Consider the following 18,155-nt stretch of genomic DNA (forward strand, 5'->3'; position numbering starts at 1 on the left):
TGGCTATTCTTAATTTTAAATTTAAACTGTCTAGACAGGTCTAAAATTGAATATATATTTAATGTGTAAGATTACTATTGAGAGGCTTGTTTTAAAATTATACACTATCCCTGTCATTTCTCTTTTTATGTTCACAGTCTTCTACAGTTTGCAGCTAAGTATGTGTGTGCATGTGTGTATGTGAATTTAATAAATGTAGTTCCTGTTTTTCCCTTCTTCTGTTTGCAGATATATTAACCATGAAATATCATGTCTGAAGCTGCAGGGCATTATTTAGTTTGTATATATTATCACAGAAACAAACAAATAAACCCTAATGCACATCTTCATCCAAGACTAAAACATTTGCTGTCTAAATAAAATTAAATATGTAAATCAATTCTTTGTTGAAGAACATTCTCATGGCATCAGGCAAATAAATAAACTAGATGCATATATTGTTTAATATAAAATATGTATATTTAGTAGTAGAGATGAAAATTTGATTAAGACCCCCTTTTTCCCTTTGTAGCCATAACAATTATTTTATATAAACTTTTAAGTCTTTATAGCACTACCTTTTGCAAAGTTATCAAATAATGCCTTAAGTTTCCATTTAGAGAGCATGCACATGGACAATTAACAGTCAGTGGACATTTAAAAACATAGTTGTGCTTACTGGTTTTTTCCCTTCTTGACTATTGCTGTCTATAGTTGGTTTCTTTTCCAGCAAAGCAAACAGATGTGCAGCCCCCGATTTGGCTCTCGAATATTCAGGTGCCAAAGCAAGTGTTTCTCCAATGGCCATAGCTCCGTATGCAATTGCGGTAAAAACTCTACCAAAAGATAAAGCATTTGAATCTTAGGCCCATTTCAAACAATGGAGCTCTAAAGGTAAAGGAAAAAACAGGCACAGGAATATAATCTTTTGATCTAGACAACACCACTAATACCGAAGGCCCAACAATGATATCTCTTTTGTAATTTTCTACCACACAATGATCATCCCTTGTTCTGTACACCACAATAACCTTTGAAGCTTGGGTAATCTTAAAAATTTATCTTCCAAACTAGAGACATAGGTCAAAGGCCCTAACCAGAGAATATAAAACTTCTTAGCCACCTTGATATAAGGGTCACTTGCTTGCTTGGAAATTTGAGAGAGAGTTCAACAGACAGAAGGAAGAATGAGTCTCCTATAGTGAGATCTGAATGGATCTCAGTAGATATGAATGTTTTGGGCTTCCCCCCCCCCCTTTTTTTGCATATACTGTAATATAGTTAGAACAGATAATCATGGCCAGATGATTGATTATCTTATTGACATGCTACATGATTTAAAGAGAGCAAAGCATGGAGACTGTACTTTTTATTAAGGTCCTCAAAACAAAACCTGACGAAAAATACACCTTAGTAAGACTGGAAAGAGCGTTGATCTTTTAGGTTTGCTATAGATTATGATCTCAGTTTCAAAGCGTGTTAATTATAAAATGGTAAGTAGTCAACTGATATTGGAAGCATACAGAATATCCAAAGAAATGTGGCCTATCACTTGGCCATGGTTTAATATTGTTCTCATTTTCTTTTAACATTTTTGACATGAAAACATTGTACTGGAATGAAAAATAGTGTACAACTCAGGAGCAGAGCTAAAGGTATAATTCAGCTAAGACTGGACAAGTTTCACTGGTGACATTTAAACACTAGTCAGTAAAAGGACTTCACAGAACCCATGGCTTGTTTGCTGTGCTGGATCACAGCAAAGTAAACGTGTGTGGGCTGCGTATCATTTCTCTGGAGATGCAGCACCTACCGAGGGGGCATACTGATGCAATGTCTTCAGTGATCTAGACCTCAGATCCTGACTTGTGTCTTTACAAAGATCAAACGTGGTATAAAATATAAAAACAACCAGTTTACTGGGATGCCAGATGCTAAAAGTACTGTAACCACTAGTTCTGTGATTTTTAGTACTAATATTTACAGAAATTGTTTAAAGCTCAAAATGCCATTCAAAGTTCTTGGTACCCAGCTATAGGTCTTCAGAAGTGGTTACTGTGTTTATGTAACACATCAGAGGTTGCTTTATTTATTTATTTATTTATTTATTTATTTATTTATTTATTTATTTATTTATGTATTTATTTAATGCAGGCTAAAAATCAAACGGATTTAGATTTAAGCTTCAATCTAATATAGGAGTCAGTGGGTGAGATAATTGGGTTATGAATCAGACCTGGATTCTAGTCCCAAAGGGATAGAGGCTTCTCAGAACAATTGAAAAAATACCTTCCTCCTCTGATATGAGATATGCCAAAATATCTACCTGTTCTAAAATTTCCACCATTAAAAGTCAGTTAAAACATTAGGCATAAAAGTACAGAGGCTAATGTCTTTGTTAGGTCCCTCTTAAAATGGAAATTGACCTCAGGGGGCGGGGGGAAAGGCCTCCCATTTAGAACTTGTTTCTGGTTTTGAGAGGTAAGTGACCCAATGGACACACAATAGAGCAAAAAGAAAAGTTTCAGAGGAGGGAGAGCACCAGTTAAAAGCCCTGATGCTGTCTATTGTGTCATGTGTTAAGGGGAGGGGAAGTGGGATGGGAGTTGATATGGATAAGGAATATATTAAGGAGCCTAACTTTGTGGTTATGAAACTATCTGGGGATTGGGTCTGGGACATTAACCTCCTCTATATTTTTGCCCTGGATGGGTTCTGTATAAAGATAGGCCATGGCTAGAATGCCACAGAATCTGTCTTAACCTAGTCTGGCCCAGTTAGCGAGAGTGAACTAAATTGTAATTCACTTCCACTCAGAAAGTATTTATTGTACAACAGTGAGTGCTGTAACTCCATGACAGTTAAACCAGATCCTTCCAATCTGGTCCAAACTCCTGGAGGCATTTTAACTGAGAGCCTACTCCAGAGAAATGCTCAGACCAACCTCCCATGCCATTGTTTGTCTTGGGAATTTCACTTACCTGGGATATATAAAAAGGAATAATTTGCTATAATGACAAGTGTTTCAAAGTCATAAATAACACATTTGTTAAAGTATTAATCTATACTAATTATTTATATATCCCCTTCATGCCTGTAAATCAGATTACAAGTAACAATCCACAGTTCAGAAATGATTTTCATGTTGAACTAACTCTTGAAGTGTAAGTATGTAAAATAGGAATTAAAACCCCTAAAATTAAACTTTTATAACTTTAAGCTTAAATTGTGCATGGATGAAGAAATTGTACCTATAGTTTATCCTTGTATGGATTTATACTGAATTTATACTGCTATACTGAATTTATAGCAAAAACCTTGGGTTGGTAGGGGTTGAGGGAGGAGAATATTGAGCACTGATAAAGGTCTGTGACAGGGCCCGGGCTGAGTCAGTTGTGTGCAGGCTGGTGTATGGACCCTGACCCAGGACGAGGTTCGGGCCCACACAAGCGGGTCTGTCCAGATAGGTTCAGGCTGACGCACGGAACCTGGCCCCAGACATAACAAACCTTGACTCCGGAGCCTCCTGTGCAGGCTCCAGGCTCCGGTGACATTAGCTCTTTACGTAAGCGTGATTCACAGCCGCAGGAGGGAGCATGTGCACTTTGGTGTTCTCTCCTCCCCCAAAACCTCTATATAATGGCGGCTATTGCTGAATAAAGCAGCTCGCTGGTTCCTCCTCATGTCGGCTCCGCGTGCTTTCTTTTCCCTGGGCATCTGACCGCCAAAAGCCCCCCAGCAGTCCCCCCCGGTGTTGACAGTCTGGGAAGGGTTTTCAGGTGCTGGGCCTCTTTTTCTCTAGTTTTATGGGTTCTCCATGGATTCATGGGGCCACTGTCACTGCCTTCTCACTACACTGATCTTTTCAAGGACGTCCAAGCCATTGGGAAATCCCTTTGCTCCTCATAGCTGCTGAAATAAAATTGGAATTTTAAAAAGATCCTTTGGCTAGGAACACCACAAAAAAGCATAGAAATGAATAATCCTTCTTTTAACACAATTGCCCAATAGGAATACCAGGGTATTCCGCAGTGACTTGTTCCGATCTAGTTGTCTCCCCTTAACCCTGCTCCCATATCCAGTTGGTATACTTTTTAAGAGGAAGTCCACTGGGGAGGTGGTTCAGAGCCTGGGCTCTGAGGCCAGACCACTGGAACCACATCCAAACTCCACCATTTATTTACTAGCTGTGTGATCTTAGGCATGTTCTCTGTGCTTCTGTTTTCTTATTGGCAAATAAGAGATAAGGAGACTATTTACATCTTATAGGGTTGTTGTGACAATTAAATACATTGATATTATAAAGTGCTTTGTATAGTGCTCAAGAAATATTTAAGTTATTATTACTCCTCATAGAACTGAAAGTTAATGGCATACTTTCTCTTGGAAATAAGCTCTCACTCTTCTATAGGTATAGAATTTAGATTCAAATCACAATTTGAGAAGTCCCCACTCAGTAAGTTTCTTTTTGTTTCGACTGGAAGGCACAGTATCTTTCCTCACAATTATCCCCATCCACATACTCATTTCTCCAAATATCCATATAAGAATCTAAAGATCATTTTCTTCTCATTCTACATCCCTTCCTTAACAGGTGGGAGATGGGATATATACAACTTATATTTATTTGGTACTTTGAATGTTTTCATATACATGATACCATTAAGAAATTAAGCAATTTCTCTAGGATCATGTAGCTGTGAAACTGTAGGACTGCAACTTGAATCTCCTTGATCCCTTTGTTTTTCCTCACAGGCTGCTCTTTCCAGTGGAAAGGTGGCCTGAACTCCCTCTCCCACCCCCCACCCCCTTCTCTCTCTCTCTCTCTCTCTGCATGTTGGAGTTTGTTACTACTTGTTTCCCATATTAAAATATTCAGAGGGCCCTAGATATCAAATCTCCCTTGATTTGTCTCCTTTTGAGCCCTTCAGTCATTGATCCCTCTATTTAGTCTACTTATCTTGTCCCCCTCTCTTCTGGGTAATCTCTGGGGAGGAGGGGTGGGGCAGAAGTCGGGTGACTGCCATTGCAGCGAGCCCTAAAAGAAGACTTTCTTGTTTTCCTTGTTTTGGCTAACTGAGGTTGCTTTCCTAATTATAATGATGACACATGCAGTTCTTCCATGGCTGTCCAGCCTACCAGAGCAAAGATGGTGGTGGAGGTCATGCTTGCTGCTTCTTACTCGTTATTTCAAGCTATCAATCAACTATTAATATTCATTGAAAACCTTCCTATAGGGCTCTTTGGCCAGTAGTCACACTGAATATTCAAAATCCTATATGAGTTTCTGGCATGAGCTGCACTTGGATTTTTGGAGGAGTAGGTCACAACATATAAGCTCCCTGGCACTGCTGCTCAGGCAGCTTCCAAAGCTGTGGCTTTTGTCATTACCGCCCTGAAGGCTGTCATGACTTGATTCTTTCTTAGCCATGCGCTCTACTTAGCTTCCTGATAACATGTGTAGCAAAGAAGAAAGAAACAGAGAGAGGGCAAAGTTCTGGAATGGGGGTATGGCGAGTTACAGAAACCTCTGCTGGACACTAATGGTTTCTAGACGATACTGCAAAAAAGCAATTCAGCTAGAAACTAACCTGAAAGGCACTAAAAAGCAGAGAGAAGAAAATAATTCTGTAGTTCTCAGAGTCTGCACATTTATAGAGAAGTGAATCAAAAGTGTTGCCAGGGCTAACAGAGGCAGAGCAGGGGAATCTTACTATATACAGAGGGTGCCAATAAATGTATACACATTTTAAGAAAGGAAAAAACTGTATTAAAATTGTAATAATATATACCAATAACAAAAGAAGAATATAAGTCATGTGTATACAAATTTTGGCATCCCTGGTATATGTGTATGAGGCCCAAAACAAGAGATTTTCTGAAGCCTATGTATTGGCTGCAAGGCAGCAGAGTGAAAATGTTATTATCTTTTAAAAAATGTTCGTTTCAGAGAAACTTCCACAGTAATAGAGATGGATGGAGACAGCTCCTACCATAAGAAATGTATGTTGCCTTTTATTTTTAGAGGAAAAAGCTAAGACTGAGAATAGTTATGCTGATAAACTAATATTATCACATCAAGGGATTCTGCTGTTAAAACTCCTTTTGTGCATCTCCTTTTCTAAGGCACACTATCATTCCTGAAAGAGAGACAGCTTATCCATCCCTGTAGCTATAAATCATGAAAATACATTCATATTTTATAGGGTGAATAAATAATCTTTATTTTTAACAATAAATTATAATATGACTTCCCCAATTTTTATATAATTCTAGGAGGTTTCTGGTAGTGGCCAAAAGGAAACCCTAAGGTTTTAAGCAACTATGGAGAGCAGCCTGGGGTTCAGTCTCTGTGCTCAGATTTCTCAAAACGTGACCTTTAGATTCTGTGCCTAAGAATAATCTGGGATGTCTGGTAAAATGTAAATTCCTGCCTCTATACAAAATCTACAAATCTCCAGGTTAGATTTGTGGCGTGAGCTCCAGGAATCTGCATTTTTAACCAGCTCCTAATTGGTGAGTTAGGAAACCATTGATTTAGAGAATGACACAAAGTTCTTTTTACTTAAGGTGGGTTTTCTTTGTAAACTTCTTCCATTTAGTTAGTTGATTAGATAGAAAGCTGTCTGTCACCCTAGATTGTAGAAAGCACAGTCTTCTAGGACCGGTATAATTTAGTGTGTCTCAAGGGACACTTGTGACATATTCATGGTGGTTGGGGGCCACTCTGAGTCTCTTAGAAGGCTAGAGACTTTGATGTTGAAGACAAATCGCATCTATTCACATTTTGCATGCCCTGTACCGGTATTTCTCAGAGACTCTCCTTTGTCCATGCCATAAGAATATGGGTATCGTTACTTTGTCTGTAGGCAGGTTGAGTGAAACTCAAATCAAGTGATACCAGTGGCCCTAGCTCAGTTTGCTCCCTGTTTCTTCCTTCCCTCGGGACACTGGGAAATACCAATGGGATACTGTTCATTAATCATTGCTCTTATGTTAATCGCTTATATATGCTCTGACAGCTAAAATGCTTATGTCTCCAGAAAAGACCTTTGTTAATGAGTTAATGAAAATAAATTCAGGAAGTGTGGTAGGCTAGTAGGAGAAGGAGTTTTTGCATTGGGACCTTCTAATTCTCTTGTTTTAGGGTCATGTCATTAACATGAAGCAAGTTATTTGTTCCATTTAGGTTAAGAAGCAGCCCAGCTCTGGATATTCAAATGTTTAGAAAACTAAGCAAGATATATATAAAAAAATTATTTTACAGAAAGATTCTGTGAAAGTTTGTCTTGTCAGAATTAGTAATAATAGTAATCATAATGACAATAATAATAAAAAATGTCTACTAAGCAAAGCCTCTGGCAGATTCAATCATGAACTTGAATCAGTGCTTTGCCACTTGCTGATGAAGTGACTTTAGGTAAGTTAGGTAGCTTCCTGGAGTCTTAATTTTCTCCATCTGTGAAATGGGAATCATAACATTTCACAGGGTGGTTGAGAGGTTTAATCAGATAATGCATGACAAATCCTTAATATTGAGTAAGGATTTAATCAAGTTTTGTTGTTATAGTGATTATCATATGAAGCAGAATGGTTGGCAGTCTTAAAAGGCCCTTTTCAAGAAACATCCTGCCTGATATCACTTGCGGGCAAGATAGTAATCAGCATGATTTTGCAGTTGTATCATTTTTTAACTAAGAAGGTTGCTTGCTTAGTATTAAGCTAAACAAATCTCAGTATGTAAAAGTAGACTCCTAATTACAAACATCCTATTTTTATATAATTGGTTGTCTTTAACTTAGACCTAATCCTTCTACCAAAGCACCTGATATTAGACGTGTGGATGTAGAGGGAAGAAAAAGAGAAGAATTGGTGAAAAACAGGAGTAATGTGGAGAAGTTGACTCTGGAAGCACATTTCCAGGAATGACTAGACTGCCTAATTATGCAGTCCAAATTTCCCCCTTTATTTTTGATTGACTGATTGATTGACTGATTCATTCAGTATTTGTTGTGTGTCTACCATGTACAAGCTTTTGTTTTTGCCTCTAGGGAAACATTAGTGACCAAAATAAATTAAGCTCTGCCCTCCCTGAGTTTACAGTCTATGTCCTCAATACATATAGAAACAGAAAAGATAATTTAATGTAGTGGTAGGTGCTCTATGCAAAGTAAAACATGGTAATGGAATAGAGAGTGATGATGAGAAGGACTCCTCATCAAGGAGACTACTTTGGGCCATCAGCAAAACTCCTTCTGAGCAGTGGACTTAGGAGCGGAGGCCTGGATGGTGAGAAAGGCAGCTCAGCAGCGACGTGGGGACCTTATTCCAGGTAGAGGGAAGAGCAAGTGCACAGACACCGAAATGGGAGTTCTGGGGACAGAAATGGCAAGTGTGGGGCAGTTCACAAAAGAGACAGTAGTGGATGAGGTTGGAAAGGAAGGCAGAGGCCCAAAATTCACAACTGTGCAAACAGAATCCCAAAATAAAAGCTCCAACAAATGCTTTGAGAAGAGGCAGCCTCTTTGGGATGCCATGATCAACTCCAAATATGACTTTTCTGAAGGGAAACACTAACTTATGTGCTTCTTTGGAATATTTGCTTGGCAAAGAACTCAACCTCACTGATTTACAGTTATCCTTGATAAAGCCATCTCCACCTTGCAAGTTCCATGAAGCCTCACAAATTCCAGAAGGGATGGATGACAAGAAGGTATATTTTACCCTTACATTCCCACATTCTAATAAACTGAAATGGAGCAATTCACTTAGGGGTTTAACTCAGATTACCTGTATTATATCAGTATCACTATTTTACCAGCTAGATTGAACTTATATTAATAGATATTAAATAACAAAGAAAATATTCAAAATTTCCCCAGTATACCTTTCCCACATATATAATTTAAATGATAATGCTTATAGACTAGACATCTTTCTGGCTAATTTAATTACCTGACCCATTTACAGAATTTATGTATTTGTACAACTTACATGAACATGCCCTCCGGGGTCATTCGTCCAGCTTGAATTAAATAGACTCCAAACCGAAACCCCACTGCATAGGCAAAATATACAAAGGCGTGGCTGAATGCATAACAGCTTCCAATGATCTGTGCTTTCTTCAAGGTATTTCTGTAATGCACAAAGTTTACTAAATAATGGGGCATGAAGTATAGCAAGAACATTTTAATAAATGTACAGTAATGAACATAGATGACTAGATAAGTTATTTAGGAGATATACATTTTTCTAAGAATTAAAGGGAAAGTGGTTTATTTAACTACTGAGAATTACTATAGAGAAAACAGAAAATATAATTATTTTCTCTACAGCTATACACTCTATACAGTTCAGTGTAACAGTTACCTCTATGTACTTTCAAATAAATGGACAAGGTCTGTGGAAGAACAGCTAATGAAAGAGTTAAAGAGATCTGGTTTAGAAGTATTTAGAAATATTTTCTATCCTAATCTTGCACTGAGAGAATAAATAGCAGGAATGAAAGGTCAGTACAAACCACAAGCATGAGTGTAAAAGAGTACAAAGCTATCTCTCTGATACAGTAATACAAAGAGTATCACTAAGTAAATGTGATAAGGAGGACTAGTTTAAAATTAAAAGGGGTGATCACATTTATTGTGTATATAGCATTTTAAAATGTGAACTATTTTAGCAATTCTTGTTTTCTTTCTTTACTATGTTATTTCTCAATCTTGTTTCAGGAAAGTAAGATAAATGTGTACAATTAGGACTGTTACATGGAAATGTGGGAGGACCTAAAATGTATATTCCAACCGTGCTTGCTCTCGATTCCTTTTCTAGTCTTCTTTTGGTGAAATCAATGAGAAATTATGATATGCCATTATTAGGAACGATTTCAGAGCAAATGGATTTGCAGGGAAACCAGTGGAGTCATCCAGGAGAACTGCCTTTACAGTAACAAACTATAGTTAATGGAGCCATGTGAATCTACAGTCACCTGTGCTGAGTCTGAAGAGTCTCCTCATACGTTTGCTCAAAAGCCTTTTCTCTTGTTAATGACACTATAGTACGTATATTCTCCACAGCTTCGGTTGCTATCTTATAAAACAAGACAATACAATAGAGAAATAAAATTAGTAATGGTTAAACTTCTCCTGGTTGTGCATCTCAGTCATTTACACAGGGGACATATTAAGTACATCAAGTCAGTAAGTTTTTCTAATGAGTTTTCTTAGCTTCCTTTTTTCTTCCCCCAAAATAAGATAGAAAAATAAAATTTCAGGATAAAAAAAAAGGGCTCAAGGAAAATTTCTTTTGAAAAGATTTAGTCCACTGACCTAAATATAGCCTTCCTCAAGTTGTCACTGAATTTCTATTTAAACTGATTCCATAGGTAGAGGGATCAAGCAATGTGCATTATGTTCACATGAATTATGCAAAGGAACTGTCCTATGAATTACGAGATAATTCAAGGAGAAGACAGCAGAGAAAATCAAGTAAATAATTACTTTATTCTAGCACAGAAATGCAAATAGCAACCAAAGGACTCAGGAACATTACAGTCAAGTAACTTGGGATGTGGCTGTAGAATTCTGGATAAACTATAGCTGTTTCTCATTTTTTTTTTTAATTGGGGAATTGGGGGGATGGGAACAGTGCTGGGGAATTGGGGAAAGGGGAACAGACAAGTTGCTGTCGTTTTGTTCTTCAATCTAGTTGTGGAGGATGTTGCTTCACTGGCCCAAGTTGGCACCATCATTGCGCTCTTCTCTGGCGAGGCAGATCAGTCGCCGGCTTCTGGAAGGCCGCTCACTGTGGCTGCTGGCCGCTCACGCTGGCTGCTGGCCACACACGGTAGCCCTTGGCAATCCACTGCCACAGGGACTGCAGCCCACGCCGTCGCTGGTGACTCATGGCAGCCCAGCTCCAGGTTGAGCTGTTGTTCAGCATCTTAGCTGTAGAGGGCAGTGTCACTGGCCCTCATATGTGGGATCCGAACCGGGGCCCTCTGGCATCCCAAGCGAGTTCTTAACCATCGTGCCACTCGGCCGGCCCAGCTGTTTCTCATTTTGAGGTCTATGAACTTAAAAATATATTTAATTCAAATATAATTAATGCTTCTCCATATTTATATAGTTTTTTAAAAAGGAATCATCACATGGAATCCAAAATGGAGGAGACTTTTGGCTTAGAATAACTTCTTGGACATGAGAACATGTCGACTTGAAAGAGAAACTTCCAGCTTTCACATTCTGTTTCCAGACTGGCAGAGTGGATTGTGGGACAGAAGACCTAGCTGGACACTAAGTGTTATTTGCAAAAGAACTTGGGTTACAAAAGAGAACTAGATTTCTGGACTGTGGTCAGGACACCTGGATTCTGCTTTCAATTTTGATGTTGAGTTGTTCTAACTTCTCATTAATTTCAAAATGAACTCAAAGAAACCTCAATTTTTAGCATTCTGAGGTATGTAAGGAAAATGAATAAGAAACGCTGAAACCTTGCGGAGGAAGAAAAAGAATAAATAAAAACATCTGTTATAATTTTTCACAATGGAAAGTGGACTATTATCATGAAAGAATCTTAGAAAATAGTCTCTCTTTTTTTTTATGAATACTGTCATTTTAAGTATGAAACATTTGATGATTTGTCAAAATTTACACATGGAACCAAAGAAGGACCAATGTGTTTGTTTTTTTAAAAAAGATTTTATTGGGGAATTGAGGGAGGGGAACAGCGCTGGGGAATCGGGGGAAGGGGAACAGACAAATTGCTGTCCTTTTGTTCTTCAGTCTAGTTTTGGAGGACGTTGCTTCACTGGCCCAAGTTGGCACCATCATTGCGCTCTTCCTGGGTGAGGCAGATTGGTTGCTGGCTTCTGGATGGCCTTTCACGGCAACTCTTGGCAGCTCACACTGGCTGCTGGCTGCTCACGCTGGCTGCCGGCCACACATGGTAGCTTATGGCAGCCCACTGCAGCAGGGGCTGCAGCCTATGCTGTCGCCGGTGACTCATGGCAGCCCAGCTCCAGGTCGAACTGTTGTTCACCATCTTAGCTGTAGAAGGCAGTGTCACTGGCCCTCATGTGGTATCCGAACCGGGGCCCCGCTGCTTGGAGTTGGTGTCCCAAGCCAGCTCTTAAAAAACGCGCCACTCGGCCGGCCCCCAATGTGTTTTATTGGCCCATATTCTAAGTCCTGGTGTTGGGTAAATTGACTGATTTAAAGCTACTGGGAAAGGACACAGATGGCCTATTTGATATGAGTTACTGATTGTATAGTCTGAGGTTATTCTCATAATATCAAAAGGGAAAATCAAAGGGTACATATGTTGTACAACTAAAGCTCATGATATGAAAATTAAGATGAATAAATATAATTAGTTAGGGTGCCATTAATTTAGAAGTTGTGATAATTTGCACACATGTAGGGCTAAACAACTTTTCACTGTCTCTGAGGCAAATATGTGCTAAGTAATCCAGTCTGTACTGCCCAAGCAGACATTCCAGGGGTCCTTATTTAGTGTAGAAAAGGTGGAAAGGTCCAAGGGTAATGCAAACTGGATTTCAGTGAGTCATGTGCTTGGCATCCCTCTTCATGAATAGTCATGCTGTTTATGTGCCAGCTGTGATACAGTCACAGTGATAAAGACCATAGTAATATTAAAATGATTTTCATATTCAGAGGTGTCCACCAGTGTGATAAAGATCTTTGAAACTGTATCGTGAGAACAGCAGCAGCCTAAAGACTTGGCACTGGATAGCCAAGAGAAGGCTCGGTGTCTACATGATGCAGCTTCCCAAAAGCTGTCAGGGTTTCTAGCAAGATGAAAGCCAAGAAGAGTAGGATAGAAGGCCACGGAAACCAAGCAAAACCACAAAACAAAACAAAACTGTTGGCAACCTGGGTAAGTAACACACTGCCTGCCACTGGAGGCAAACGGTGGATACAAGATGGATGGACACTTGACAGGTTGACAGGATTGTTGTACAAGACAGTCCTAGTTTGGGTGAGTGACGGGATCAAATAACATCTATTTCAGTTCTTAGAGGTTATGATACTACAATAGTAATGGTTCCCTCAATCTCCAATACAATGATTATTTTTATGAATATGAATGATGCTGAGAAGCTTAACTATGTCAAAACATTTTCCAAGTAATTAAATAAATTGTACATTTTGATCAGCATTAAAATGGTCCTTGTCTCTAAAAACTTATTTTAAGTAGTATCAATTAAAAAGAAGTGCACTGCCTTGTATTCAGTAACTATTATATTTCCTCTTCATTTTGAAATATAAAATACCTGGAATTATTCAGGAACATTTAATTATTCAGCAATCAGGGAATGGGGAATCACGATGTTAGAAAAATTGCCCCATGATATGGTAACAGTAATAACGGTTGACATTACTGAGTGCTTACTGCCTTCCAGACACTATTCTAAGTATTTTGCATATAACAATGCTAAGTGTTTTGTGTAATACAAAAATCTGTAAGTGGATACTATTATTATTCCCACTTTACAGAGGGAAAAATTGAAGTCCAGAAATGTTGACAGAACTAGCTCATATCACACGTTTGTTTGTGACAGAATATGGACTCCAATTTTGCCCATTTGACTCCAGAGCCCATGCACTAAATCTTGTACCCTATTGCTATGACACAGCTACACCCCATCCTGAATGACCTGTGTGCATTTCAATACATATCCACCACTTTACAGATTCCTAAGAAAAGAAGTTAACATATTGTAAAGATGGGAGCTCTGATTGTTTTCTCTTAAAATGTTATGATGATACCAAAGAGTCTTTATTTTACCTTTCCAGCACGCTTAAGTTCTTGCTTGTCCTTGTTGGCAAATCCAGTCATTGATGCGGTTTCAATCATTCCTGTCAGAGCAAGTACTGGAGCAATACTCAGAATCAAGAGTGTCATCTCCCATCCATAGATGAAGGAAATGATAACTGACAGTCCCATGTTAGTTGCATTTTGTGTTAAGACACCAATCCTTGAACCTATTGCCTATAAGAAGACATATTTTGGAGAAAAAGTCAGTTCATTTAAAATACATAAGAATTGCTATTATAGTTATTTGCAAAAGAAGGTAGGCTTTGTTTTTTAGGATTTAACTTAGATTTTAACTTTGAATTTATAATTGGAGATTAAATAATACCCATATTTAAAAAATGTTCTGTACAAGGCGTCATTATACTTTATTCATCTACCTTATGTCTGATATTATTGGCTTTTGACATGTCTCTATCATTCTTTAAATATGTCCTTACTTTCTGACACACAATGATTTTCCAGCCCCTACCCCTGGAATCTGTCATTTGTCCAAGGAGTCTTGGTTCCTTTTAGTGGAGAATGTCATTTAGAAGTCAACATATGGTGCTAGTTGTGCACATAACTAGTGGAATGTCAGTGGACAGAACTGGGGAATGAGTGTGTGAGTGTGTGAGAGTGTGAGAGTGCGTGCGCGTGCGCGAGTGTGTGTGTGAGTGTGTGAGTGTGTGAGTGTGTGTAGATTGCACACATTGAACTCTATACTTATTTATTGATTTATACTGCTTGAGTACCTAGCAATACCTCCAATTCCAATCCAACATCACAAGGTTATTTCCAGCTTCCTCTTCCTGCCTTCCAGTATTTGTTTCCCTCCTCAACAGTGAGAAACCTGGCTCTCATTTGCTTTAGCAGATTTATGTGATCAATCTCTCTGTATGCAACCAATCTGCTATCATGGCCCCTGCCTCTCCTCCGCATGGATACCTTCCTACTCCGATCTGGCTCTGCTTTTCCACACCAGGCTGCTGCCACACATGGAGGCCCACTCACCACGCGTGGGCTCCCAAACCCAGCCCTGCCTCTTCCCCCTACACGATGGAAGGCCGACACTCTTAGCCACTGTGCCATAGTAGAGTTGAATTGAATGAGTGAGGATATTCACTAAAGTGTATATTTTGGATATGATATCTGGCATTCTCTTTTCTGCACTTTATAATTTGCTTTCACTAAGATCTAAAGAAGCAATATCAAGATAGAAAAGGAGTTGGAAAAATCATGGTGTAATGTAACAAAACAATAGGAAAAACATTTAAATATGTAGACCTATGTTTATCACTGTTTTACAAGAGCAACATGTCTTATGAATCAACTTTCCATGGTACACGTGATAACTAATAAACAAAATGTTAAATTCCTTTAGTGCTGGGATGAAAAAATGAAACTCTTATTTACCTAGGAACGTAGTTATAATCAACCAAGATATCAAATCACACTTTAAAACATATATTTTGTTCTGATCATGAAAATATAACCATTGGAAAAGGTTTAGGTAATGCTAAAATTTACATCCTTCCAGACATAAATACATACACACATGCAGATTGGGGTTATTGTGTGTATGTAGCTTTCTATCATGTTTTTTATCCTTTTACAATATATTATAAGCTTTTTCCTGGGCCACTAAATAGTCTTCAAAAAGTGTTTAGATTAGGGCCAGCTGAGTGGCTCAGTTGGTTAAGAGCTCGCTCAAGAGTTTGAGCTCTGAGCAACAGCAGTTCAAGTCCAGCCTGAGCTGAGCAGCCGCTGAGCTGCCAACAGGTAGCAGGATGGCTCAGCTTAAAAAAAAAAAAAAGTGTTTAGATTGCTTCCTATGTTTTACTATTAAAAATAAAGATGTAATGAGCATCTTTGTGCTTATATTTTATTTCCTAATGTTAAATTCCTAGACTGGAGCTATATGTTAAATGGTATATACTCTTACATTCTTGATAGATATTGCCAAATTGATTCTCTAAAAGGTTATATCAATTTTCACTAAAGCACCCCCAAATTAGTATTGTCATTAAAGTAACAACAATAAAAAGCCCTCTATACCCCCACGGCTCTGCCTTATTTCTAAAAATCTTTTATGGCTTCAGTTTCAAGACTGCATTTGGCAATGATACACTATTTCTCTATTTCTCAATAAGTTATAAAAGAAAACTCCAAAAAAGGAAAACAAATAACAGCAAACATCAAACCACCCACTAAATACTGAAAACTAAGACAGATAGCCTATTTTAAGGGTCTTAGGGTATTATACAATAACTCTAAGACCTATGGAGCTGATATAGGAATGCTGTTTTGTACTTAATACTGACTTACACTCTGTCTCTTGAGAGTTTAAGGATGATGAGGAGATAAATGTTTTTATGTATAAAATCATGGAGTGTGTTAGAGAAACAGGTGGAGATAACTAACCGAGTCACACTAGATGAACATTAGTCACTTAAAATGAGTTTAAGAACTACGCATATTAACCTCATTTCTCCAAACATTTAAGTGGAAACTTGCCAATTTATTTCTTAATCTAACCTAACATTTATTGAGAACATAGGAAACCAGTTGGCATAGAGGCCTATTTCAATTCATCAAACTTCAGCTGAGGATGGGGAACAGGGGGCCTGCAAGCCTTGAAGTCACCCTCCCAGGGAGGAACCAGCTCTGGGAGAGAGAGGCTGTCCGACTTCGGGGGCCTGGCCGGGGTTTCTAGACAAGGAATGTGTGAGGGTTAGTGGGAGAGAAGATAGCAGCGCCCCCAGGTATGGGCTGTACGCAGCATAACTTGCCAAATTTTTGATGAGACAGTCTTGTATTTGAGCATTTTGCTTGGGACCTAAGAATTTTCTATGAAGTGACTTGCACTTGTGTATCCTTGCTCACACAACAAGCTTGGGTCACCCACTTGTGCACTAATGGGCTGTTCGAAAATAGGTTATATACATTTCTATAGGGTATTTTAGTTCAAACTACCAGAAGCATATTGAAATATTCAGTCAGTGCAGCCAAGAATAGGCACAAACCCTGCCTTGTGGTGATGGTAGGGTAAGAAAAATCTGAATATATTTTTCCTGTTCCAGGAAGAAGTAACAGAAACTATCAGACATCTGGCCTTGAAATATAGTACAAGAACTAAAGGGAAATGGAAAATGGTCTTAAGGACCTAGAGGAATACTGTACCTCTGGAAAGAATTTAGAGCTGGAGCCAATTTAATGAAACTTCCTTAGATTCTTTAGCAACCTGCACAAAGACAGTATTTTTTTCCTTAGAAATCAAGAGCAGAAAAATCATTATTAAATAATTTTTTAGATAGCAATTATTTATGGAGTATCTACTATATCTCAGTCACTACAGAAATGTGGGGAATACAACTTTTATAAGAAAATTACAATATTCAAAGAAGACTGGCTAAGAAAATAAATGGAAGAAAACGCAGCATTAAATTGTAGAAATAAAACTCCAAATGGTAGGATTTCTGCTTCTGGCTAACATGGAGTAATGGAATGGATTTATCCTCCCACCTAAAACAAACAAAAACAGAAAAAAATACAGGAATCAATGGTTTTCAAGATACTGGACCTAAGGCAACCAAGGGCAGAGGTGGGAAACAAACAAGGTGAGCACAGTGACTGCCCCAGCCTATTCTTCGAAAGAGCATCCAGGCTGCTGAGTAGGAAGGGTGAACTGAGACAGAGCCCAACAGATGCTCTGAGTAGATGGAGCTGAGATCTGGAGAGTCCAAGGAAGCTAGAATTTGCAGCGCAGAATACCAGAGAGAGGTATACAGAAAGAGAAATCTGGGTATCTGCAGAGCGTCCTTCTTCAGTATTCAGCTGAACATTGTATGTGTGAGGGCTTAGGAATAGTGCCTGGTCATAAAAGCCAAACTGGAAAACCTCAGACTCACAGAGCATTGGGTAGGGTATGCAGAAGAATCTTAACTCAGTAGTAGGCTCCAGTCCTGCCTAATAAACCTTAATTTAAAATCAAGACTCTCAAAAGGATCCAACTGTTCCCAGGTAACCTAAGTGCATCCCAGAACAAAACAAAGTTTATAGAAATACAAAAATATCCAGCGTTCAATAATGGTAAATTTATAATGTATGGTGTTCAGTAAAAAATTACGAGGTATGCAAAAAAGGCAGCAAAATGGCACCCAAAATGAGCATAAAAATCAACCAGTTGTAACTGATCCAGAACTGACACAAGCATTAGACTCAGTAGACAATGACAATAAAAGTTATTATCATTGCATAACGTATACAAAAGAAGTTAAGAAATAATGAGGATATCAAAAAGACCCACATCAAATTCTACAAATGCAAATTTCAGTGTCCAGGGATAAAGTTTTTTTTTTTTTTTT

At 38.4% G+C, this 18,155-nt stretch overlaps 1 protein-coding gene across 1 annotated transcript in view; it reads right to left on the minus strand.

The window, feature by feature from the left end:
* The window catches only part of ABCB5 (ATP binding cassette subfamily B member 5), a gene marked incomplete at its 5' end in the record, with an annotated part of 64,878 nt that overhangs the window by 15,323 nt on the left and 31,400 nt on the right, over positions 1 to 18,155 (minus strand). The window contains 4 exons of the mRNA XM_019651989.1: positions 659 to 815; positions 8,974 to 9,114; positions 9,962 to 10,062; positions 13,783 to 13,986. Of these exons, the coding sequence (XP_019507534.1) occupies positions 659 to 815; positions 8,974 to 9,114; positions 9,962 to 10,062; positions 13,783 to 13,986 (603 nt within the window). The remainder of the gene's footprint in view (positions 1 to 658; positions 816 to 8,973; positions 9,115 to 9,961; positions 10,063 to 13,782; positions 13,987 to 18,155) is intronic.

Source organism: Hipposideros armiger, unplaced genomic scaffold (assembly GCF_001890085.2).
Source record: "Hipposideros armiger isolate ML-2016 unplaced genomic scaffold, ASM189008v1 scaffold_171, whole genome shotgun sequence".
In the NCBI taxonomy this organism is placed as follows: Eukaryota; Metazoa; Chordata; class Mammalia; order Chiroptera; family Hipposideridae; genus Hipposideros; species Hipposideros armiger.